General features: G+C 35.9%; 1 protein-coding gene across 3 annotated transcripts in view; it reads left to right on the forward strand.

The window, feature by feature from the left end:
- Nucleotides 1-27,656, forward strand: part of FANCC (FA complementation group C) — a 66,776-nt gene that overhangs the window by 30,751 nt on the left and 8,369 nt on the right. For all 3 annotated transcript variants that reach the window (XM_081944195.1, XM_081944193.1, XM_081944194.1), the window contains 10 exons: nt 2,096-2,215; nt 3,274-3,338; nt 4,585-4,746; nt 7,284-7,440; nt 15,918-15,970; nt 17,747-17,846; nt 21,965-22,040; nt 22,176-22,257; nt 22,847-23,018; nt 26,939-27,139. In XM_081944195.1, the coding sequence (XP_081800321.1) occupies nt 2,096-2,215; nt 3,274-3,338; nt 4,585-4,746; nt 7,284-7,440; nt 15,918-15,970; nt 17,747-17,846; nt 21,965-22,040; nt 22,176-22,257; nt 22,847-23,018; nt 26,939-27,139 (1,188 nt within the window). The remainder of the gene's footprint in view (nt 1-2,095; nt 2,216-3,273; nt 3,339-4,584; nt 4,747-7,283; nt 7,441-15,917; nt 15,971-17,746; nt 17,847-21,964; nt 22,041-22,175; nt 22,258-22,846; nt 23,019-26,938; nt 27,140-27,656) is intronic.

Consider the following 27,656-nt stretch of genomic DNA (forward strand, 5'->3'; position numbering starts at 1 on the left):
ATTTACATCTTTAGTAGTTCTGAACAGCACACAAAACAAGAGTATTTATGGATCACAAACACTCCCTTACTCAGTAAAACAACTTTTATGCTTGAAATGCTACAGGGATAAAAGAATCCTAGGAAACAAGTCAAACCAACAACTTCAAGCATGCCTTTGAAGCTAAATGCACCCATGAACTGTATCAACAGTTCACAAGAGCATAAATGGTATGCACGTGCACACATATTTAACAATATAAAGCATTGTGTGTGTGAATTTTTAATGAGCTCTGAAATCTCCATAAGCAAGAAGGCACGAGAGTGCAGGGCAATAGAGTATAGTTATGAATAAATGATACAGCAACATAAAAAACTCTTAAGAGTCAATTAACCAGAGTTACTCCTTGTTTCTGAAATGCACTCAAAAGTAAAAAAAATCACAGGAGAATGACCAGATCAGAGCAAGCCATCAACGCAGATGTTTATGTGGAAAGGGTAATAATAATAATTGAATTACTTTGATGATGTCTTACTGAATTTGCGTCCATGTGCACTCTGAGTTCTCTTTTATTCTGTTGATTGTGTAGCTGGTGTCTTTGAAGATGAAGACATCATCTTCAAAGACACAAGCTATACAATGAACAGAATGCATATGCACGCACACACACGCACACACTGAATCTCAGCAGAAACCAAAATTATGTATGCATTCATCAAAGTCGCAAACAAAAACAGCATGTTCAGTCAAAATATTTGCAGGTAGTCCTTAATTCATGACCACTCATTCATTAATCATTCTAAATTATGATGACAAAATATTTGCAGGTAGTCCTTAATTCATGACCACTCATTCATTAATCATTCTAAATTATGATGACACTGAATGAGGGGGATCTTTCCAGACAGCTTGTTTCTGCCACTTTTTCTCCCAAGCAGCCCCACTACATACACTACACTAGTATAAAATCCCAGGGATATTGTATTCCTTATCAAACGCCCCATGACCAGCTATACTGCATAATGCACACTCACCTGCAACCATGACCTGTGCCAACCATAGGCAGGTCCCCAGCACCAACTATTCTTCCTAATGCTTCTCCAGCAGCAGACTCACACATAATTCCTGTTATCCCTACCTGAGACTCCCACATCTTTCTGCTTAATAGTATGGCAACTAAGATAGCTGGGATTGCCATCACTAAGCAGTACAGTCACATTATGTCACCTTTATAACCGTTGCTTAGAGATGGCAATCCTGGTTGTAGTTGCTCATGTATGTGAAATTAAGGAAAGGAGTGATATTACCTCCAGCATTCCACTTATACCACGTGACAGGGTGAGCTCTTGCCCCAGCTCCTGCCAACCTAGCAGTTGGAAAACATGCAAATTCAAGTAGATAAATAGGTACCACTTTGATGGGAAAGTAACTGTTACATGTGTGGCTTATTTATATTTCACATATAAATAAACAGCATTTTTCCATACTGAATAATGGGTTTTGCTATATAATTAACAGATTACTTAATTGACTTTATCTATTTATAAGATTTGTACACTGCCATTTAACTTTTTGTCACTATGATGTTAAAAATTCAAACATTTAAAAATTATTGTAGTTTTTACAGGTATGCCGCTAGGTGGCAGTAAAACAACTATTCTATAGAAAATAGATACTTTATAATTGTCAAGTACATCTATGAAGTACCATCTTTAACCTGCCAAACTAATATTCCACCAAAAAAAAAATCAGAATAAACAAGAGTTGAATGTTGCTATTTTCCATTTTTATTAATGATTTTCTTTTGTACAGTATATTTTAAAAGCATTTTCTCTACTTTTATTCTTTATGGCAAAAGTGTATATTAGTCTGAATCACTGAATCAGTTCAAAGCAGATAATTTATTACTGAATGTATGGATATTTGGGCTGGTTTCTTTCAGTAGATTCCTGTTTTCTATTAAGTCAAACATGCCTTTTTATATTTTAGATAAAGAGGTCACATTATTGTTACTATAGCAGGATGTATCCTTTCCCCATTTTCACATAAGATAAAATTACCTTTTGGTGGAATATATCTATTTTAATTATTTCTTCTGTTGACATGTTCCCTCTAGAAGTCATTGTGCCATCTGCTGTCATTTTGTGGACTGGGAAATCATGATGCTGATGTTAATAAGTTTATTTCAACTCTTGGCTTCACATCAGTAGATTACTATGCTAAACTCATTGAAAATGTGAGTATTTTATATAAGTTGGCAATTTGGTAACGTGAATCTTCATTTACCCCTGATTTTGACACTTGTAGAAAGGAGCTACCTTCTTCCTCCCAAGTTGTCAGGCATCTATAGTATTGGCAGTTGTCATTAATTCTCATGAACAACATAAAGTACAAATTACTACAAGTTTATGAAATGGAGGAATGTGGCTGCTTTGACTTACAGCATAAAAGATCAGCCAGCAGTTCCTATCTAGCAAAGAGCTGGTTTGCTAAATATGTCTGATAATAGCTGTCTCTTTGTAAAGAATATAATGGGAATGATTGTAGAGCAAGTTCTTTATTTCCACTCCAGTTTTTCTTGCCTAGAGGGTAATTTCTGTAGCCAAAATGAGAACGACCAAGACAAAGCAATGAATGGAACCAGAATGAAAACCAAATTGGATTTAACGTGGTTTAAACCATGCACAGTTTCTCTATTTTCTATATACAGTATAGTTAGCTTTTTATTCTTGTTTTCTGGTGAACCACTTATATATGTAAATACTGAAGATTGATATATCCCATCAAAACAAATATACCGTATTATTACATGATTAATAGTCATAATAGTAATAATGAAATTAGATGTAAATATTGCATCCAGGACTTAATAACAAAAACTTGGAATGGATATCTTCATAGGACACTGTTGGAACTAGAATTGAAAGAGAAAACAAAAGGTAGCTTTCATTCTTAAAAGAAAAAGCTATTTTTCTCTAGTTACTGTAACAGTAAGTAAAGTATGTTTAAACACTTGGAATATTTCAGTCTGCCTTTTCAATCAAACTTTGTTCCTGAACATTGGTTTGTTTTAATTGGATTAAATTTATGGAAGCTTGCATATTTTGAATTGTTTCATTGACATAAAATAAAATTAGAGAAATTATTTTCACATCTTTCAGTCCATAGGTCTCAACAAATAGATTGTTCATTCACCTCGAAGTGCAAATTCAAAGGGAGAAAATATCACTGATGTAATCATTACTGGATGATTTTCTATATTATTTTAAGTTGATAATTACATTTATTTAACAGATAGTCTCATCATTAGTGATGGAACTCGGCAGAACCCAGGTTAATGGATTTAACAGTCAACAAAAGTAGGTATTAATATTAGTAGAACTACATAACTAGTGTGAAAAAAATTCTATGGAAAGATAAGACTGAAACTTACTAACATTATGTGGACATATTCCAAACTATGCATAAGCATGGTTTTATTGAGGAACACATTATTTATAGAAATGATATATGTTACAAATAATGTAAAAACAGAACTAAAAGAAAGTCCTCAAACTGCTTTGTGATCCTAGGGTTTTTTTGTTTTTTTTACCAATTTTATCATTGAAAAGGTAAATATAGCTTTGTCATTTGGACTTTTATTTATCTCACAGTTTCAGATGGGTTGTCTGTTTAGTTTTTTTTTTTATGTATTAGTGCCTATGTGGCATGTCCGGACCCATACTTAATGTTGTCAGAGTTAGTGGCACTATAGAACATATGGCCAGCAATTTTTGAGAGTTTCAATAGTTTTTTGACAGCTATATTGGACTAAAATTCTTATTTTTCCCTATTTTGAATGTTTCTAGTTAGGTCAGCCTTCCATTACCAGGGAAAGATTGAAGTTTAGAGCCCACTACTAACTACGTTTATTGCAGTCATGAAACAGCCCAAGTGAATTGGTATTCAAATATTGAAAACTAAATTAACACTATCAAGCTAAATAGGAAAGGTATATACAAACAAAGCATTTTGTCTAAAAGACAAAGTATAAAATTGTAAAAATGCTAGGGTGCTTGCTCAGGCTACACATGTAAGACAAAACAGAAAAGAGATTAAAATGAGCAATCATTTTAGCAACATTAAGTTCATTAAGTTCAAATACAAAAAATACTGATAGATAAAACAATAAAATTATCCAAAAGGGATTTCAGGATTATAAATTTAACTTACAGATCCTTGTCAAACCTGAGAGTATAGTACAAGATCTGATATGGCATATATACACTGAAGTATAAAAAAAGAAGTTAAAAAGTAACCAATGGTTAATGCCAAGCCTGAACCAATTCTGTCTCTCTATATTCGGGCAGGTTCATTTACTCTTAGTTTGCCTGGTTTTGCACACTGCCACACAAAATTGGGAATCCTTTTGAAGAGCTTAGTACATAAGGATTTGTTATGTGCCATACTTTTATCATTTTGTAAATATAACTTATTGGCAATCCGTATTTAATGAACAATTTAAATATTTTAAAAAATATATGTTTATATGCCGCCCAAACTCCCAGTGACTGGCAGTTAAAATGTTTCTTCATCTATGTAAGAGATATAATTTTGTTCCTGCAGCATCTCTTGTCGAGTAACCTCCATGTCTCTTCTCTGCGTACCTCTTATAACTCTGCCTGATATAAAACCACTTCTTGAAGCTCTCCTTAACTATCATGATCAGGGACCACAAGAAGTGCTTCACTCTCAGTTTTTAGAAGCAGTGGGTGAGGCTATACTACAGTAAGTAGACTGCAAAATAAGAAAATTTTCTCGTCTTGTAACAAGAATGCTAATTCAATAACCCTGTTTGTTGAAAATTAATTTGATATATCTGTGCTGAACTAAGAATTTATTGCGATCTATTAATAGTTTATGGACAAGTTCTCAGACATGGGTTTTGCTTATTTTTTCATAAATTATCTTGATTATTCCCTCATTTGATGAGCTTTTGTGCGTTCTGTAATTGATGCAAATGTTGGAAATCTGTTCTACAGATGATTTCAATTTGTAAATGGAAAAAGAATGTGTTTTGTTTGTAAAATAACTTGTTTGCCACTGCTATGATGTTTTTTGTAATGGTGATTCAGATGTTACTTTTGAAAAATGTCAGCCTTACATAAAATATTAGTCTTATCCATATATTCAGTAGAGATAAGTGCCTTTTGGCCACTTACAGTAACATGCTGCATGTATTTTCTTTTCTCAGGAAAAAGTAGAAAGCTGTATATCACATACGATAAATACCAAATTCACATTTTATTTTAGATTTTGTTTACAGTTAAATAGAATTATTGTCTTGCACACCTATTTTTTAAGGGAAGTCTTCTTCAATGTAGGATCTTCCAGGGTGTTTAACTAAACGTAGCATTATCACCAGCCAGCATGATCAGTGGATCCACAGCCTGGGTATGGTAGAAGCAATTATCAAATATATTTGAAGGACTCCATGATTATTTACTACTGCTCTAAAATGATTAGTTCCTCCTCCTGTTTCTCTTTCACAGCTTATCTGTTTGGTTAATGGGGGATATACTAGAAGAAAATAGAATCTCTAATGGGGATGCCTACAAACGGAAGCCAAAAGTCAACGAGGAAGCCAGATTCATTTAACAACCATGTTATAAGTATTCCTTGACCTATGACCATAATTGAGTCTCCATTTTCTGTGCTAAATGAGTTTTTCCCCAATTTTTGACCTTTCTTAACTACAGTTGTTAAGTGAATCACTGCCCTTGTTAAGTTAGTAACACAGTTGTTAAGTGAATCTGGCTTCCTCATTGACTTTGCTTTTCAGGTCAGAAAAGGTGATCACATGACTCTGGGATAATGCAACCATCTTAAATATGAATCAGTTGCCAAGCATCTGAATTTTGATCGCGTGACCACGGGATGTTGCAACCGTCATGTAAAAAAAGGTTATAAATCACTTTTTTCAGTGCCATTGCAATTTTGAAGAATCACTTAATGAATGGTTGCAACTCAAGAACTAACTGCAGTGGTTCACTTAACTGTACTCTCTTTCCCTGAAAATAAGACCTCCCCGGATAACAAGCCCAATTGGGCTTTTGAGCACATGCGCTAAAATAAGCCCTCCCCGAAAATAAGCCCTCCCTGAAAAATACTGCAACACAGCAGCAGCCCTGAGGTGATCACGCTCGCTACCTTCTGCACTTCATAAATAATAAGACCTTCCCGAAAATAAGACCAAGTGCTTATTTTGGGGGGTCAAAAGAAAATAAGACCTTGTCTTATTTTCGGGGAAACATGGCAGCAAGAAAGGTAAAATATATATAATTGTGGATAAAAATATTTGGGATGCTATTAGTGTGTTGCTTGGTAACTTAATACCTGTATATTTTTTAAAAAGATGATGCCTTATTGACTGAGAATACGTGTGTGCTTTGCATAAACATTTCATCCCTTGAAAGAGATTACTGTAGCATGATGGTTACACACATGCATATGTATCTTTTGCAAAAGTGTAGCATGCACACAGTAGATCATATAGCGATAGCACTTAGATTTATATACCACTTCCCAGTGCTTTACAACCTAAGTGGTTTACAGAGTCAGCCAATATTGCCCCCAAACTAGGTCCTCATTTTACTGACCTCAGAAGGATGGAACGCTGAGGTCAACCTTAAGCCAGTGAGATACCATGCTAAATTGAGGAAAGTCAGAATGATTTACTTCCCTAAATATGTAGAAGTAAACTGTACCTAACAGTAATGTTAGAGGAAGGGAAAACAAAGGAGAGCTTGCTGGATAATGATCAGGGAAAGATCATGGAGGGAAAAAATCAGGAGTTTGCAGTAGTTACTCAAATTTTAATAGTATGTTAATTATGTGGAGAAAGAATGGATAGCTTTCAAACCATTGATAACATCTTTTGTTCCATAGTAAGAAAAAAACTGCAGAGGACTTGTTTCTAGCCATACTTGGATTTTCTTGCCAATCAAAGTTTCCATTGTATTAATTACTTAGCTCTTTGATATTTCATCTTTGTTTTGAAATGCTGAGAAGCAAACTCTGCCATTGTTTTCTTAAAGATAGATATTTTAGGATGATGTGAAGTCCAGTGGCTGTATAAATTGTATTCAAAAGCACCATAGCATTGCTCCCAATTTGGAATGTAGTTCAAAAATATCACTTGTAGCAAAGAATACTAAAATAACATTTCTGTTTAGACACAGAAATAAAAATAAGAAGAAAGGCAAGAATTGCACAACATGTTAGTGAAATATATACAGAAATCTCAACTCCTGTTTTTAATATAGGAAAAATATCTCATTATCTGAAACTGCTGCCCTGCAATTATGGCTTCGTCACCTTCCTAGTCTGGAGAAGACAATACTACGAAATATTGAACAATTAATATCCAGTCAAACAAGGTCAATGCAAGAGATGGCATGTGTGATAAAAGATTCGTTATTGGTGAGTATACTCTGCTGCAAGTATTGGAAACTCAACACGTAGGCTCTAGAGCAGTGGTAGTCAACCTTTTTCTACCTACCGCCCACTAATGGATCTTTCTTGATGGAAAAATTTCCTTACCGCCCACCAGTTTTTGCGCAAGTGCAGAATATTTTTTAGAAAGGAGGGTGTTTAAAAAAAAAAGAAATGTACATACATTTATCTTTTTTTTTCTACTTTATGCATGTTTATAATGTTTTTAACTTTATAAAGTTTAATTAGAAAACAATAAAGTAAATTGAAATTAGCTTTACTAGTGATTAATGAGATCTTTGAGGCTGATGCTGCGAGACTAAATATTTGATATCTGGTTCGATTTTCGTAAGGAACAAACGAAGGTCTCCTCTTTCGGTGCTTTTCCTTTTTATCTCCTTTTTTATCTTCCTTAGGGCTATGTACAAAAGTAAGGCTGAGCTAGTTAGCCCACTTATTATTATTAGCCAACAGCAATTCTCTCCTGCCTTTTCTTTCTCCTATTTTGCAACTGCTCTGCTCCGCTTCTGCCTGTCCCTGCTATCAGTTTCTACTCCTCCTCCTCCTTTCCCCACAACCCCACTCCCTTTTAGCAGTGATGATGTTACCTAGTTTGGTAATGAAATGTCTGTAAGAAAACCACCAAGCTCAGAAAGCAGCAAGGATCCCCTATCCCCCACCTCCTCTTTCTCCCTTTCATTTTCCTTTTTGTCTTTTCTGCTCCTTCCCCCTCCCCCAAGCTCAGAAAGCAGCAAGGATCCCCTATCCCCCACCTCCTCTTTCTCCCTTTCATTCTCCTTTTTGTCTTTTCTGCTCCTTCCCCCCCCCCCCTTCTAGCACTTCACCAGCTCAGGCGCGACCGGAGAAGTTTCTCTTTTCAGAAATGTCTTCAGTGGAGCGGTGAGGAGCTGAGGAAACTTCTCCGGTCGCGCCTGAGCTGGTGAAGCAGTGAGTGAGGTGAATCACGTGGTTGCCCAGATCACACGGGCGCAGCCCGACCGGAGAAGTTTCTCTTCTCAGAAATGGCTGTGCCCGTGTGATCTGAGCAACCACGTGATTCACCTCACTGTTTCCCTGGCGATGGGACGGCGCTTCTCGCGCGCGTTAGTTCAAAAGGAAGTTTTAACCTCCGAAATCCCCACCACCCACCTGGAATCCCAAAACGCCCACTAGTGGGCGGTAGGGACCAGGTTGACGATCCATGCTCTAGAGCACTTACCACCTCTCCAGTCAATGTTTCAGTCTCCCATTATTATAACTTCAGCTTCTTCATGTTCAAAAGACACTAAAGTGTTTCATCAATTCACAAATTCTCTTATCTTTAGGCACAAGTTATGTAGAAATTTGCATCTCCTCTCTAGTTTTGTTGACCAATTTATATAAACTCCAGTGAGCTATGCTATTGAACATTGTGGCAATTTTAATGTGGAGTTGCAGTTGTTATTGATAAAGATGTCAGGATAGAATTCTCAATTGCATCTTATTTCAATTCTTAAGAACCCAAAGTCATTGTAAGTAAATCTTACAATAAACTTTAACAGAGAAAGGAAAACTCAAACCCTAACTGGCTAATTCTAGAATTTAGTCTATTTTGAGAGGCAGACACCAAAATCTAGTTCATCTAATTAAAGGGAAAACATGGAAAGGGGAGTGGATTGGAAGTAAGGAATCTCTTATACTTTCTCAGGAAATTAATCTCCCCTTCTTTCCCTTCATTGTTTTTCTCTTACTAAGATTATTCTTGCTAATCGTTTAATAAACTGTTGTTGCCAAACGTTCTTCTACCCGAGTGCTCAAAATGTACCATATATTCTAAGCCAATCATAAAACGTCCTTGGGAGAAAAAACACAATTCTTTGTGCTTCTCAGTGCAAACAGCATTATAAACAACGAGCCTTATAACATCAAAGTAACTAGATTACTAGATTTTGCCTTAGTCAATTTCATTGTATTTAAATACAATGACAATAAAGATTATACTTATACTTAGTCCCTAAACACATATTTGAAGAACGTTGCTTATAAAAATGTCTAAATATTAAATGTCAGGATTTGTCTCATATCTGGTGGGGGAACAGTCAGGAAAGAAGGATACCTTTTAAAATAAAATAAAATTGTATAACTAAAGCAGTATGAATGTGATATATTATAAACATATCCAGAAAGACAGAATAGTAAGTAATGATTTTGAAAAGTTTCTGTATTCTAAAATGAGAATATGACATTATATGTTGCTGTATGGTGGAGATTTAATGATAAATAACAGTTGAATTAATTTTATATAGATATTTTTACATGTATAAATCTTTTCTTGTTAATTAGTGGTTAGGTTATTACTTTTAATTTTTTTAATTACTGAAACATATTTAGGATTTGCTTTTCACTGTTTGATCACTATTTAATGTGCTTTCCTTCCTTTTGTATTCCATCATTTTAACAAATATAAAACAAAAAAATAGAAAGAACAAAGCTTATAATTGAAATTAAAATGATTTAATATGAAAACATGACTAAGCCAATAATTGATACTATGTAAATGTTTTAGAATGTGTTTTAAGTTGCCTAAGTGATATAGCAAATGTTATTCCTTAGTGTTTTGCAAGATGCCACACTAAACAGTATTTCAAAGCAACAACTTTTCAAATGTATACCTGGTAGTGAAACATTGCTAGGTTTTATTATTGAAGAAATATAATATGCAACACTTTAAAGTTAGAGTTCTAAATGTAATTAAAGTGTGATGGTCTAGTAACTTCTGGTTTATACTGTGTGCTGCTCTTATCTTTCCATCCTTTTGGAAAGCGTGAAACTGATAATGAAAATTCTCTAGTTACCAAAAACTGCAAAAACTAATGGTAAGTGTCACATGCATTGCACATGGAACAGCTAACCTATAAATATTAATTTTCCTGTGAGGAGTTGGTCACACAGTATCTTTTAAATGATTGACAGTGGACACCTAAAACTATGATTTATTCACTTTGCATTGTGTGAATATCTTGCCAACAACCAGGGAAAAGATGCAATTTTGTGTATGATGCTGTGAACAGTTAATTTGGTGTGACAGAGCCATTCACACAGATGCCTGTTCATAAGCATCACACCTATAACTGAATTGGAATTTCAAAGAAATGTTCTTCTAAACCCATAGTTCTTCTGTGTATGATTGAAAAAACTTGACTCTCAGACCCACACTTGCTGATAATAACTACTGAGTTAGCTTTTAGCTTGATATCCCAGTTAATTTTTATCTTTTAAGTACAAAAGGGCTACGTTTGGGTTCACCAAACACCTTTAACTCCTGTTTTCTAAGACTGAGAGAAAAATTAGATTTAGAAATCGAAATTTGAGAGAAAACCTGTGACAAATATGAATTGCACCATCTTTGGAATTATTTACTGATATTATTATTGGGAATCAATTAGTGAATGATTAGTCAATTAGAGATGAAGCAGTAGCTGTAATAAAGGATTAGGAAGAATAACAAAATAGAATAACAGAGTTGTAAGGGACCTTGGGGGTCTTCTAGTCCAACTTTCTGCTCAAGCAGAAACCCTATACCATTTCGGACAAATGGTTATCCAATCTCTTCTTTAAAACCTGCAACCTCTGGAGGCAAATTGTTCCATTGATTCATTGTTCAAACTATCAGGAAATTTCTTCTTGGTTCTAGTTTGGTTCTTTCTTTGATTGGTTTCCATCCCTTGCTTTTTGTTCTGTCTTCAAATGCTTTGCAGAATAGGTTGACCCCCCTCTTCTTTGTGGAAAACACTGAGATATTGGAACACTGCTATCATGTTACACCTAGTCCTTCTTTTCATTAAACCAAACATACCCAATTCCTGCAACCATTATTCATATACTTTATTTTAACTTCCAATCCCTAATCATATTTGTTGTTTTTTGCACTCTTTCTAGAGTTTCAACATCTTTTTTATATCGTGGTGACCAAAACTGGATGCAGTATTCCAAGGGTGGCCTTTTCAAGGCATTATAAAGTGGTATTAACACGTCACATGATCTTGATTCTATCTCTCTGTTAATGCAGCCTAGGACTGTGTTGGCTTTTTTTGGCAGCTGCAGCACACTGCTGGCTCATATTTAAAGATTGCCAGTTAGGACTCTCAAGATCTCTCTCCCAGTTACCACTCTCCACCTTAATAGTGCTGAAGAAAACCTTTTGAGCTACCACATTTCCAAAAGGTCCTGGAATTTTAAAGGCATATTTATTAGGTAGATACAGGTAGTCCTCGACTTGCAATCAAAATTGAGCCCAAAATTTATGTTGCTAAGTGAGATAGTTTTTAAGTGAATTTTGCCCCATTTTATGACCTTTCTTGCCATGGTTGTTAAATGAATCACTGCAGTTGTTAGTGACATGGTTGTTAAGTGAATCTGGTTTTCCCATTGCCTTTGCTTGTCAAAAAGTTGTAAAAGGTGATCACAAGACCCTGGGACATCATAAATATGTGTCGGTTGCCAAGCATCCAGATTCTGATCACATGACCATGGGGATGCTCCAGCGGTTGTAAGTTTGAAATCCAATCCTAAGTCACTTTTTTCAGTGCTGAACATCTTTGAATGTTCACTAAACGAACTGTTGTAAATCAAGTATTACCTGTACTAATATTACTTCAGTAGCAAAAGTTATGCTATTCAAAGTTCAGAGTTATTTACTGAAACACTTGCCACTTTTGGCTAGTCAATACATTTGGCCATTCTTTCCCTCCTAATCCCTGTTTCTGGAATAGAATTGATTGGGCGTAATGCCATTATATCTCCCCAAAGGATATTTGGAGATAGGAACAAAATCCTATATTTGCTAGCTAATTATATCCCAGATGATCATTTATTTATTTATTTATTTATTTATTACTTGAACTTATTAGTCGCCCCCTCTCCCCACAGGGACTCGGGGCGACGTACAAAAGTATTATATAGCGTACAGAGGAGGTAAGAATAAATAAATAAGTTACAATACCTAAAAAAGTTAAAACCCCAGTGAAATTAACCCTTAAAAACTAAAATTACCAATTAAAAATGCCCTGGGCTGGAGAGATTGTAGTATTATGCCAGGTCAGCTAGTCGAAACAGGTAGGTTTTCAGCTTCATACGGAAGGAGCGAAGGTCGGTTGTTGTCCTGATGTCTGGGGGGAGGTCATTCCAAAGGGTGGGGCCCACTACAGAGAAGGCCCTACTCCTGGGCATCGCCCTCTGGCACTCTCTGGAGGACGGCACCCGGAGTAGTCCCTCTCTGTGTGAGCGGACGGGTCGCAGGGATGTATGGGGCAGGACGCGATCCCGCAGGTAACTAGGCCCTGTGCCATGGAGCGCTTTGAAGGTGGTAACCAGCACCTTGAAGCGCACCCGGTAGGCCACAGGAAGCCAGTGCAGCTCGCGCAGGATGGGTGTTATATGGGAGAACCTCGATCTCCCCATAATTACCCGCGCGGCTGCATTCTGGACCAACTGCAGTCTCCGGGTGCACCTCAAGGGGAGCCCCATGTAGAGAGCGTTACAGTAGTCCAGGCGAGACGTCACCAGCGCGTGAGTGACTGTGCGCAAGGCCTCCCGGTCCAAAAGGGGCTGCAATTGGCGCACCAGGCGAACCTGGTGGAACGCCCCCCTCGCCACGGCTGCCACGTGATCTTCCATAGACAGCCGGGCATCAAGGAGGATGCCCAAATTGCGCGACCCTTCCACCGGGGCTAATTGATCGTCCCCGATGGCCAGCGATGGCATATGCTGGTTGAACCGGGAAGCCGGAAGCCACAGCCACTCTGTCTTGGAGGGGTTGAGCCTGAGCCTGTTGTCATCCATCCAGACCCGTACGGCTTCCAGACACCAGATCATGGGCATTTCTCCTGGCTATTTGCTTGTACCTACAACATAAGAAGTAAAGGTGCTCTTTAGTTGACTCCTGGTGACTACATCATTGCAATTGTCTTGATATTATTAAAAAGTTGCCATTTTCTCATTATTATTTTTTACTTCTCATTCTAGCTAGCAACTCAGATTTTCCCAGGTGGTCCTGTATCTAAATAAAAGGAAAGCCAGCTCTCTTCAACTTCAGAGATCAGCCAAAGTTGGTGGAGTGCAAATAAGATTGGAAACTGACAAAAACAAATAAAACAAAACCTCTCAGATTTTGATGGGCTTAAGTCACTTTAAATACAGTCAGATTTTGGCTGCTTTTGAACTATAGTACACTAATTCATTCTATATTGCGAAAGCAATTTTCTGCTTTCAGTTTAGCCTATAAACATTCAGGATATTCTTAGCCCAAAGTCTTTAGTCTTTTTTTGTTAGAGCCTAAATGGCAGCAAGGCTTAAGTTCTTTTGAAGGAATGTTATAAAATGCCAAAACTGCATGAGAAAAATTCAGTTAATCACATAGAATTGCTAGATTCAAGTTCTAAAGCATTTCATATTTGCAAAGCACATAAATTGTAAAATTATTCAGAGACAGCTTTCATATAATTATAAAATCGCTAAGTTTGGTTTTGCTCAGACACTCAGAACAATGTTTTAGTTACATAGGAACAATTAAGTAACTTGTTTCCAGAAACAGTAATTTATTTTAAAATGTCCAGTGAGCTTCGTATCTAAACAGGATTTGAATTGCCATTTCTTTTTGTGCTGCAATTACTTGGGTTTTTTTAATTCATTGTGTTGAATTCCAGCATTCTTTTATTTTTTTAAGAAATGCTTCTCTTGCAATAAAACATTAAAAAGGAGGACAACTAGCACTGTTAGGAAAGTCTTGAAGACTGTGGTAAATAAAATTGTACACTCTATTTTGAAAATACTTATCCTTAATGACCTGAAAATCAAATCATCTGCCTTCTCCTTTTTATATATATATGTGTAACAGAGCAATTTGTAGAATGAATACTTTTTTGATATCCATCTATCTTCTTTGAAATGATAAAAAAATGAAATGTATATACAAATATGAGAAAAATAGCTGTGAATTCCTATGAACACTAGGTGGCACAAGTTTAATATGAGAAATAAAATAGTATGGGAGAAAATTAAAGATACAGAAAAAGATGCCATCTAATCCTTCCAGTATGATAGTGACATTTAAGGAAAAATGAACCATTTTTTTTAGAATAAGGATGTTATTCTAACATGCATTACAATATTATAAATATATCCAGGAAGTGTATAGCTTTATCTATTATTCACGTTGAAGTATTTTTTAGAGAATCATTAAAAGTTTTCCAATTTTTTATAGATATAATGCTGTAATTAAGCTAAGAAAACCTAGGATCAGGTACTCATGAAATAGGAGGATAATAATGGCTTAGAAAACAGTAATATTGGTTTCATAATAACACCTCCATTTAAAACTAGTCTTTCCTAAAAAAAATTGAAAATGGAAATTACTAGGGCAAAACACATCTAATAAAGCTTACTCTTCAAAAGGTGATCTTAGACCACTTGCTAATTTTATTTAGCCTAGAAGAGGGAAACTACTATATGGGTTATCTTAAATTCAACTTTGCAAAGTCTTGTTTAGTCTCTAGCTTAACAGAGTAGGTATATATCCTCTCAACACTTTAAATCTTTTAAACAAGGAAGTTCAAAAGGTACTTTTCCATAAATGTACTTGAATGCACTTAGAAACTTTCTTTGGTCATTGTTGCCGAACATGAAAATTAGGGATTTTAACACCTCATCATGATTAACTTTCATCCAGTTTCTCTTCTTTTTTAGAAAAACACCTGAGCAAAACTACTTTCTTTGCATATCCATTAATATTATACTCTTGCTTAACAATGGTACCTGGGACTGCCTGAACTGTTATCACTAAACAACACAGTCACATGACATTGTGCTTTACAATCACACCACTTAGCAATTTTGTCTCAATTTCCTTTGTAAGCCAAGAATTACCTGTAGATAACTTTTCTTTTTTAAAAAAATCATAGTTCCCTTGTCATAAATAATTGTTTTATTATGGCAAGTGATAGACAGGCACCCTCCACGCCCTCTCAGTATTTGTTTCTGTAGCTTGGATGGCAGGTCTCTGCATGGATTACTGTCCCATTTAGATTTATAGCCCTAACGTAAAAAAAAAAAAAGGAGGAAATGGTTTGTTCCAGTTTCTCACTTTTTTCTATGAACTTGGCATCGAGTTCTACTCTAGTGGAACACAAAACATTGACATCCTTGAATGTCTTATTCAATTTGATCATAGTTCGTAATAAAATAAACATTTTGAATGGGTTTGTTTATAATAAACATATTTTTAATTTTTAATGTATGTACTTAATAAACTATTACATTTGATTATTATTATTGCCAGCTTCATTTGCCATTTAAAGTCACTATTTGGGAGAAAAATACTTTTTGGTGGTAAGGCTAAACTAATCTGATGACAATTCATTTTTCTTATTGTTGAAAACATGACTTTTCCCCCCCTACAAAGTTCTAAATTCCTCAATGTTTTTTTGCAGCACCGAGCTGCATGTTATCCAGCTGTCTTCAGAACTATTGATGAAATTTTCAAGTAAGTTTGCATCTAATTTAAGTGGGAGGAAGAACTATTTAAAATGATTACAATACAATACAATACAATACAATACAATAGTAGAGTTGGAAGGGACCTTGGAGGTCTTCTAGTCCAACCCCCTGCCTAGGCAGGAAACCCTATACCGTTTCAGACAAATAGCTATCCAACATCTTCTTAAAGACTTCCAGTGTTGGGGCATTCACAACTTCTGGATCATATACAATTGTTTGAATGTGATAGATACATATTTCATACAATGAATTATTACATGTCAAGATTTGTATACATGTGTGTATGTATAGGCATATGGATAGATATCTTTAATATATCTTAATCTGAAACCATTACTTTCTACATGATGGCCTCAGAACTTTTTTGATGAATTTTTGCAATGGTTCTTTTTCACAAAACTGCTTCAGATTATTTTATAACATAGTTTTTGGGATTGACTTAATCTTGTGTTCTGCTATTACTTACATAAAAATACAATGTAACCAATTGACTTTAATTGAACCAGGGTAGCCTTATTTCATTCAGAAACCAAACAGGATCTGACCTAAAGGGATTTAGATGGAAAACTAAGAGTTGAAGATTAGACTGGATTATTTTAAACATAATCCCCCAAAAAGGGAATGACAGACAATATTTCAGAAAAAATCTGATCTTAGTGGAAATCAAATTATATGCAAAGGTGAATTTATATTACTTATAATTAAAATAATAAGAATCTGAAACAAATGGCTAATTCTGTAGTGCAAAGAAAAATTGCTTTTAGTTATGTATTTCTCTATGGAAATCAGATAAGGTATACAGCTGAACAGAGCTGATTATTTATTAGCAGAGACTTACCTAATCCCATTCCTTAGATTATTTTGATGGAATGCTCTTCTATTGCAATTAACTTATTTTAAATGGTTAAGACACCTTTTATTGATCAGACACTGACTCCTAAAATCTGAATGAGTGGATTAGAAGCAGATCATCTTCTGTGTAAAGGTATACCATACAGAATGTTGATAGCAGCAATTTTTGAAAATTGAGCATTAGAAATGCAAACTCTTGTTCAGAAAATATGAAAATTTCTATTCTTCCTCTACTTCCACTAGAGCCAGTTCTTTACCTTTCCCAAGCATTCATAGTTACAGAATTGGAAAAGCTGGTAAATTAGTGAGACTGGTAAAACAGAGTTTATCCAAGACTTTCATTGTTTCTATATGAAATTGCTGATGGGGATTTGTGGAGCTGCACATCAAAAACATACTTATTGACTCATTAAATTAATTACACTTCCAGCTTCCAAAGGCAGCAGTATATCTAAAATATCGGGGTTTAAGGGAAATGAAAGAATATTGTAATGGAACACACAGGAACATTTTCTATTGCCATTTTCACCCTTAGTTTAATTTTACCAACATATTCTAGCGTGAGATTTTGTAACTAAGAAACTTAACTGTGTACTTCAATAATAGTAGATATAGTAGATCACATAGTTTGCAGTTGAAAAACAATGTTCCGACATCGTCAGAAGGATTTCTTCTAATGGCAGTAATAGATAGGTTTTTAATATAGTCATATTCAAGAGCAAGCAAAACAAAGTTGGGGTTTTCTTCTCTTCCCAAGGAGTCTAAAAGCTAGATGAATTAAGCCCAAAGGTTGAGGCATGGGAAGAATGTTCTTGTTTGGGTATTTTTTCACCTCCTTCTCTCAATTAACAACTATGTGATTGGCACACTCATAATCTGACCTGTCGTAATTAAACTTTTCACTGCTCAGGAATGCACTGCTGGAAACTGATGGAGCTGAAGAAATAATGACTGTAATGCAGGTGTTTACACAGTGCTTTGTTCAAGCTTACTATGAGAATAATAAACAGGTTTGTCAAGTTGCTTTTTCATTATTTTTAAAAAAGGAAATGCTTCAAAATTTAGGGCAAAATGATCATTTTGAAGTTCAGATTGGTGGACAAATATACCTTTAGACTGCAATAAATGGTTGGTAACATCCATTTCAGAATTTTAAATTATATCGTTTAAATTAGACACAAAGCCAATAAATACCTCTCAACCTACATGTTACTTGGCTAATATCAACATTCACTACATATTTCAGTGCAGATATAATTGAACATGACCTGGAAACTTTAGATGCATCTTAAGTTAAGTTATATAGAGAATCTTACTGGTCCATCATCTAGGATAAAACACAGCTATCTTTTTTAATATGAAGTAAGATGTTATTTTTTTTTGAATTCAGATGACCTTTTTTGTTCCTTGGTTTTATATACAATTAAATCACCTCATTGATTTATAGCTAACCTCATTTGGCATAAAACTGCCCTTTAATTTGTATTACTATCTAAGTTAATTTTGCAATTGCTCTTTTTTTTATTTAGTCAGTTAAAGTAGCTGTGAAAATTTAAGTTTTGGCCACACAAATACGTCAATATTTCCTCTGTTCAAAAATTTCTTTAAGTAGATGCTCCAGTGGTTTTTCCATGTTGTGAGGGAGGTCTATTGATCAGTGGTTATTCATCTTGCAAATGATGCAGTAATTAATTAAAATTAGCATTGTAATTAAATATTTTTCTGAGTTTCAAAGGATATGAATTAGGAGTAAAATTGCAGCTGTCTAAGTTAATATGTATAGGTGCCACACCCATTGTTCGCTTACATGGCAGCAGCAATCTTTGCTGCCTTGGCATGAATGCGGTGGCTGGGTGGAGAATTTAAAACTTAATTCCACACCCTTTAAATAGCCAGAAGCCAACTGTGTTAATCACTTTGTTATTTATGTGCTTCATTGTTAAGATTTTTTAATACGCTAAATATTAATAATTTAATATGTTTTGGCATTTTCGTTACACATTTTTTTACTTTTACTGTAACAATTCACGGGGAAAATTTGGGATTGGTATGGTATGCAGGCAGACAGGAATGCTTTCTGGATTTTAATTTATTTATGCTTTAGTCGTGAACAGATTGACCCAGTGATGGCAAAATTATGATGCGTGTCATAGGTGACATGTCATGAACATTTTGGGTGACACATCCATGCTCACAAAACACCTGATAACAACTATTCTCAAAAGCATGCCTTCTCTCATGAGATTTTTGGAGGCTACAGAGGCCATGTGAAAATGGGGTATGCTATTGTGAAGTGTACAGAGCCACAAAAATCATAAGAAAACGACGTCTGCTTTTCCATGCTTTTCTGAGGCTACAGAAGCCATGGAAGAGCATTCCCTGAAGCTGCTTTAAGAATGAAGGCCTCAGGTAGGGGCCTTCAACAGAAAGAGGACCCCGCCTGAAGTTAGCAGCGCCCAGCATATCCTGGAGAGTGCTGGGCCAGAGACAAATGCACTTTTCCCCAACCTTGGAGATTGGTGCAAAATAGCCTTTTTTTAAAAAAAGAATTTTATTGGTTTTTAAACATTTATAGGGAAAGGTAAGAAAGGTACCTAGAAAATTTTGGCAGCTCCCGTGCCGGTGGTATATATCCCCCCAAATCTCACAATTTTTACAATGTTAAAAATAACGTATAAAAGATAAGCATAAACAGAATCTTGTTTTACATTATATCAACCATATGTTAAATCATCTCTTTCTTTGTCACTTTCTAGTATATCAACAATTACATGTATTTCAAATACATTTATTTTTGTGACCTGAGCCTTTTTGATATTGCTCCCTCCTCCCTGTCCCCAGATGGAGCCACAGTCCCCCCCCTCCTACAGATCTTGCACATTACTACCTTTTTCACCACCTCCCCTATTTTCGTCCTCTAGGAGAGAACTATGTTTTTTAATGAAGGCAAAATAGCCTTTTTTGAGTGCCAGCGGTAGTGCCTGAGGCTGAAGTCAAGGCCTGAGCTCCATTTCAAGGTGTTGCGTTTCAAGGTGTTGGTTACCATCTTCAAAGCGCTTCATGGCACGGGACCTAGTTACCTGCGGGATCGCATCTCACCTCATACATCCCTGCGACCAATCCGCTCCCACAGGGAGGGACTCCTCCGGGTGCCGTCCACTAAGCAGTGTCAACGGGCGGCGCCCAGGAGTAGAGCCTTCTCTGTGATGGGCCCAACCCTCTGGAATGACCTCCCCCCCGATATTAGAACTACTACCGACCTCCGCTCCTTCCGACAGAAACTTAAGACCCACCTGTTCCAATTAGCTGGCCTGGCTGATTTATAGTCCCACTTTCAACCTCCTGGCAAACACCTTATTATGGGGTAATTTTTAAGGGTAATTTTAATTTATATTTGAATTTTAATCTATTGTACAGTGTATGTCCTACCTCCTCCGTCTATTTATGTATATCTATCTATATTTTTGTATCTACATTGTTTTAATATGACTGTACACCGCCCCGAGTTCTGTTTAGGAAAGGGTGCGGTCTATAAATTAAAGTTTATTATTATTATTATTATGGTCCTGCTGCCAAGTGCTGTTGTTCAGAGTGGCCTAGATTGAGGGGAAAGGATGGGATAGGGAATTATTTCTCTTTTGTTCGGGGAAGTGTGTGTATGACACACCAGCTAGGAATTTTCTGAATTTTTGAAATGCAAAACCCCAAACACCATCACTAATATAGTACTGCAGAATATTTGAGAGTTTCCAAAACTATATGAATAAGCTATTAACATGTGCCTTAACAGCATAACCTAAGTTTTCTGATATATTTAGGGCAAGAGATCATTTATGTAATCATGAGTAACTATGAAGAGAGACATGGGGGAAATACACAGGTCACAGTTATGTGACCTAATTAAATCATTTGCATCATGACAAGACCAATACAATCACTTCATTTGCATTATTCATGTGATATCTTGATGATGCATATGATTTTATGGCTTCTTTCATTAAGCTCCTTAATATGTACTTATATTTTAATATATACTAAGCATATTTGCTTGCAATATTACCATGTGGTACAATCAAAGAAGAATGAATAAAAATAAAATATTTTTGGCTGATTTAGGCTAAGTTGTCAGTGTCTTAGTCATATAATTACCTTCCCCTGTTGATTTGTTTCCTACCTGTCCTTTTTGATAATCATTGATAAAGGAAAAAGCTTTCTTAATCCTTTTAAAAGCTATTTATGGCATAAATTATTTACGTAAGTTAATCATATGTTGAAGGAATTCTTTATTTTTTGCTGTACCTTTTTGCAAGCATCTTCAGTGAAGCAGGAATTCCTTCACAACTTAACAAAACTTTAACTAAAAGTTATGATTTCTTATCTTGATTTACATATGTTACAGAACAAGCAAGTATAATTTATTCATCCTATCATGTACCTCTCTATTTCTAAACAATGAGTCATATGTGTCATTGTGTTTTGATTTACTCTAATTCGGGAAATGTTTGAAGTGGAATTTGTTTTTTATTAATCAGGTCGTTCACATGGATTCATATGCTTATGAGAATTGTGAACTTTGATATCTTTGTTTCCTATTAAATGGATACTGATGCATTAAAATAGTATTTCCCAACCATGGTGAACATCAACTACTGGTTGTAGACTTTATTACCCATATCATGCATAAAGATTTCTTGAAAGAAGCTGCATAGTAAAATAGCCTTTCTTATACTATGCTACTACATATTTGTAGAAAGCTTTTTTAAAAAATTTTGTCACAGAGAATTGAATGGCCAATTGTACAGTCTCTTCTAAAGAATCTGTTTCTGTGCAGGTATTCGTACTGTAAGAGGGCTTTGTAAATACAGGTTGGCCAGCATTTTGATCACATGATCACAGGGGCTCTACAATGGTCAGAATTTCAAAATGTAATTAAAAGTTCATTGAGGAGTTGTGGTATATATGACATTGCAATAATCTAAACCAGGAATGTTGTTTTCCTTAAGTACAGAAAACAGTTTTTGTGCTTTAGATGCATATCTTCTCTTATGGCAAATTTTAAAAATTGTCATAAATTGGTTTAGGTCCATAAGATAATTAGAATTTTTTTAAAAAAATAATTTCATTTCAGCATAAATTTCCACTGAAGGCCTATTTTCCTCATAATCCACACTCACTTGTGATGGCTTTCCTTAAACCTCTTTCAGGTAAGCTCAATTCCATTTTTTTCATTAATACTGAGTTAGTATGTCAGTAAACAAACAATATTTTGTAATGCTTATATTTGTCTTCCATATTTGCATCAAAATATGCCTAATGCTGGTGTTCATGTTTCTTTTTAGATTTGCCTGGTAATAGTCTATATCAGCATTTAGACCACCTTGCTGGAATGCTCAAAACGACAGTAGAAGTCAAAGACTCTGAGTAAGCAAAAGGGTTTCCTTTCTTCTTTATAAGAGATTGTCTTGTGAGCAATCTATTTTGTAATTTGCTACCATGTATGGGAAGCAAACTATTATTTTCAATGCATTATTGTCATTAGTGTAAAATTAGTTCTATTGCATATTATTATTCCCATTGATCTTCAAATAAAAAAACTTTGCTAGTCTTAATATTTTCAGTTTAGAGCCTTCTGAGAACTTAAGTGACATTATAATACAGTGGTACCTTGGTACTCAATTGCTTTGAAACTCATCGAATTTGATACTCAGCCTATTTTGACACGAAAGTTTTGTCACAGTACTCATCATTTGTTTGGAACGTAACACACAAGCTAGAACTTATCAGTGTCAGCTGATGCGCTGGCTGAGGAATTCTGGGAGTTGAAGTCCACAAATCGTAATGTTGCCAAGGTTGGAGACTCCTGCACTACATTATTCCTTAAGGGAAAAAATTGTTCGGTACTCATTGTTTTTGGCATTCATCGCAGCCCCTGGAACCCATTAACAATGAGTACTAAGGTACCACTGTACTGTAAATAGAGAGGCTAATGTACATTTTGATATTATTTCAGGTCTTTGGATGAACTCTTCAACCACTGGTTTTTGTTGATTCACTTTGGCGAATGGGCTGATCTTGCAGCAAAGCAGTTGCTGCTGTCACAAGCAGAGTCCTCTAACTTGTTGTGGCTTTTGGTATTTTACTATAGTCCAAACAACATGAATCGGCAGAGAACTCAAATAATGGTAAGAAGTTCTAGCTATGGTAATAAAGGATGTTTTGAAAAGCAAAGCAGATATTTATGCGATAATGCTTGCAACACTGCTCAGAAATCATTGCTAAAACATCCTTCAATAGCTTTCTTTTAAAGGCTGGGACAGTCTTCAGGAATGACAAATAAGAGTGGCTTAAAGGATTGGATAAATGAGAATGAGATGGCCTAATGAAAGCCTGGTAGTGATTCCTGGTGGTTACTCAGTCAAGCAAGTTATCCTGCCAAGCAAGTTATCTGGAGGAGGAGGTGGGGGTACAGTGCACAGCATGATTGACAGAGGCCTTGCACCATAATTCTTGAGCCAGAATTGGCAAGCCCAACCCCAGAGGAGAGGAGGCGAAGAAGATAATAAAGATCTGCTGGGGATGGCAATGGGAAGGGGCCCTGTAAATGTCAGTTGGCCAACGTTTTGATCATATGATCAAAGCAGGCTGCAATGGCCAGACTTTTGAGGACCAGTTGTAAATCCATGTTTTTCAGCACCATCGTAACGTTGACCAGTCATTGAACAACTAGATGTAACTTAAGGACTACTTGTCCTGCATTCTACTATACAAGTGAAACACTGGTCTAAAGCAGAGTATTAATCTTTTTTTTTCTCTCCTAAATTCATTCTCATTAGTTTTACTTCTTTCACATTTCTCAGAGAGCTGACAGTTGGGTGGTCCATTGGCTCAAGGCCAGAGAACAGTTAAGTCAGTCAAGTTGCTATAAGCAATTTTCAGGTGATCTATATAGTGATGACAATTGAACATTCCAGTGCTTCTCTCAAGGACAGCTTACACAACAGTTATTAATATTTATGTTTTGATTGCCCTTCTATGCCATTTATGCTTAATCTACACATTAGAATGTGCGTAGAAAACTCTCCTTGGATGGGAACAGCCTTACTGAAATATAGAATTAATTAAATATAAAATTGCAAAAGAGGTACTAGTAATAACAGACTCTAAGGTGGTTTTTCACTGGTGGAAAATAGCACAACAGTTAGCACCACAAAATATTTGTGACTTCTTTTAATGTTACTTGGCACTTCCTTTACTTCCCAAGTCCCCTTTCATTAAATTATTCTCAGGGTTCCGTTTGCACCTTTAATTTCTGTAACTGCTCATATCCTAACTTAACATTTTACAGTAAATGGTTTCCATCCCACATTTCTTTTTCAATAGTTGCAACACAAATGACTAAGAAATTAAGGATAAAAGGGTTTATAAAAAAAAGACAATGTCTGCAGCAATTTCCACAAAGAAAAGGAATATATTTAATCCTTGAGCAGACTAACAGAATGAAACTGTCATGAAACATATGAGAAACTTTATAGAAGATTAAATTTAGAAATGAATTTCTGTGTAAATTACTGGATATGGAAATTATCCTGAGCTAAAAGTTAAATTTATATACTTACATTAACTGAGTACTTTATATCAAGCATTTCAGATAATATGGTTTATAGCAAGGCTACTTCGATTTGTTAGTGTAAGACCACAACAATTCTATTTAAATGTCAAACAAAAGTAAGTTTCAGTAAATTTACTCAGAAAATTTATCTTTGGAAGAAAAAAGATAAATTGTCACTGGTTTTTATGATCTGCCTGCTTGCTTATTATAGCTGTTTCTTGGTGTTTCCTACATACCATTTGATAGATATAATAAATATATATATTCCATCTTAACACCATTGTTAATTTTTATCCTATCTATTAATATTGGTCTCTCTTACACCATTTGGCGAATGTGGGCCAGCATTATCTGGGAACTGAAACTTATGTCTGTATTTAAGCCTTTCTCTTCTAGGTTTCTAGAAACATTGGTGTCATGAATAATTGGTATGATAATTAAGTTAATCATGATTATTTCTGAGCAACATGGCTGTATTCTTTAAGAAGGCTAGTTTATTTATTTATTTATTTATTTCTTGGATTTCTAGACCGCCCCCTCTCCCAAGAAGGGACTCGGGGCGGTGTACAGTCAATGCAGATAAAAATACAATCATAAAACACTTAAATACATTTGGATGGAGGAGATAGGCTGTACAAGAAATAAATATATTCTAAAACCCTAAAAAACATCCCCAATTAAAAACCCAAACCCCATTAAAATAAATCCCCGGGAGATAAAACTAAGAGAGTGCCAGGCCAGCTGATTGAAATAGGTGAGTCTTTAACTTTTGACGGAAGGAACGGAGGTCAGTGGTAGTTCGAATGTCGGGGGGGAGGTCATTCCAGAGGGTTGGGCCCATCACAGAGAAGGACCTACTCCTAGGTGTCGCCCGCTGGCATTGCCTAGCGGACGGCACCAGGAGCAGTCCCTCCCTGTGTGAGCGGATAGGTCGCAGGGACGTGTGTGGTAGGATGCGATCCTGCAGATAACTAGGTCCTATGCCATGGAGCGCTTTAAAGATGGTAATCAATACCTTGAAACGCACCCGAAAGGCCACAGGTAGCCAGTGCAGCTCGCGCAGGAGAGGTGTTACGTGGGAGTAACGTGTACTCCCCATGATAACCCGCGCGGCTGCGTTCTGAACTAGCTGCAGTCTCCGGATGCGTCCCAAGGGAAGCCCCATGTAGAGGGCATTGCAGTAGTCGAGGCGAGACGTCACCAGCACATGAGTTGATTGGAAAGAAGCAGATATTCAAGAAGCTGATCCATAGCCTTGATCTTGCTGCCAGATCTAAATGTATTTTGCCCACTAAGGCAAATTCCAAAGTGGATCTAGCCATGAATGTAGGTGGTTTCTGTTACATCCTTCAGAAGTTCAAGAAACCAATGCTGGTTACTTCCTTGTTCTGGCTACCTTTGAATAATCTTATTTCTTGAGAAAAGTAGGTCATAAACAAGCAGACGGCTGCAGTGTAGATTTCAGCCACTATAATCTCTAGGTTGCTGAGCTGGCTTGCATGCCTAAAGACTAGAACACATATAGCCGCCTGTTTTCTAGCCACTATACCAAGCTGGGTCTCATAGATCATTTAAGGGCTGATACCAGCAGCCTTTTGGACTTTGGGGTTGCCTATTTTGATTGTCGTTTTTATTTAACAAATGTTATTATTATGTTTTTATGTTATGAGTCACCAAGAATCTGTATTAGATGACGGCAAAGATAAATAGGTTATATGTGTAAATATTTGACTTTGGGCACATTTCATGCAATACTGTGCAGTGATTGACAATAAAAAGGAGTGAATTGTCTGTTTAAAAATAACTTTGAGATAAAGACAATTAAACAGGATAATATATATATATATATATTATATGTAAATTCAGTGAATAAGGAAATCACTTGCTTAAAATAAAGTTTAAGGCTGGCAGGCAGGAGATTTACATATTGCTTTTATGTAGTGAATATTTTAAGTTATATCTGGCCAATAATTTCCTTTAATGCACAGACCATCAAATTTTGTTTCCATTTTGGCTCCCGAAACTGTTTGTTCTGGCTGCTTGAAGAGGTAAAAAGGTGGGGAGGGAAACTTTTTGACCACAATACTAAGAGGAAGCCAAACGCATGAATTCAGAATTTTTTTTATCAAAAGAGGTCAGATTGCATGGAGTTCAATTGATTTGTAGTTATAGTATTGTGGTGAGCCCTCAAAGAACCTTCTGTTCTTTTTCCCACAATATAACAATCTACCTTCATTTTGTTCCGTGAATTTTGCCACTTCCTTTTATTACCACCCGCCCCTACCCCCCAAAGGTCAAATTCTGGATCACGGCCTGCAGTGCTTTAGTTTTTCACGGCTAAAGAGAGAATTAAAAAAAAAATCTTTTGTGTCTTTCTTCTTCTGGCCCACGCTCTCCTTTCCTTCTCCAGTCCATTAGTAGGAATCCAGTCTGTACTGTTCTACAAATGTCATGTAATGAATATGACTTTATTCCTTCCAATTATTTCAACAGGTAGAAGTTAGATCTGTATGTGACCATCTGACAAGCCTCTCAAGGATACCAACCATTTCTGTTGCAGACCTACAAACTTTATTCAGCAGCAAAACCAGTGTAAATCATTCTGCAACTAAACATATTGTTACACATCTGATTATCAGCTTTGTGCTATTTACTCCAAATGGACACACCATAGCCAGAGAATTGATTGCATACGTAAGTTTTTTCCCCCCTAATAGCAAAATATTACAATTCCCATACTGAAAAAATTAAGTCATTTATATATCTCAGTGGTTCTCAATCTTCCTAATGCCGTGACCCTTTAATACAGTTCCTCATGTTGTGGTGACCCCCAACCATAAAATTATTTTTGTTGCTACTATGTAACACCGGGAGCCACAAAACCTGGGTGGGTGTGGCCAACTCAACATCACTCCCACCAGCCACATGACATCCCCCCCCCCCCCAGACATGCGTACCAAGGTTTCATGGCTCAGTGTTTTCTGTGAGAATAGGGTCTCTCCTCTCCCTTTCCCTCTCATTTCTGTTTTTCTCTATTTTTCCTCTCCCTTTCTCTTCTTCCTTCCTTTCTTTCCTTCCTTCCCTTTCCCTCTTTCTTTTTCTTTCTTTTTATTGAATACAATAGCAAATCCAAAATAAAGTTATTAATTGTAGGAAATTGCTTCTCTGTAATCTTTTCATATAGGATATATATTTTGATTTCTTTTGAGTT

This window comes from Natrix helvetica, assembly GCF_964273705.1.
Source record: "Natrix helvetica genome assembly, chromosome: 2".
In the NCBI taxonomy this organism is placed as follows: Eukaryota; Metazoa; Chordata; class Lepidosauria; order Squamata; family Natricidae; genus Natrix; species Natrix helvetica.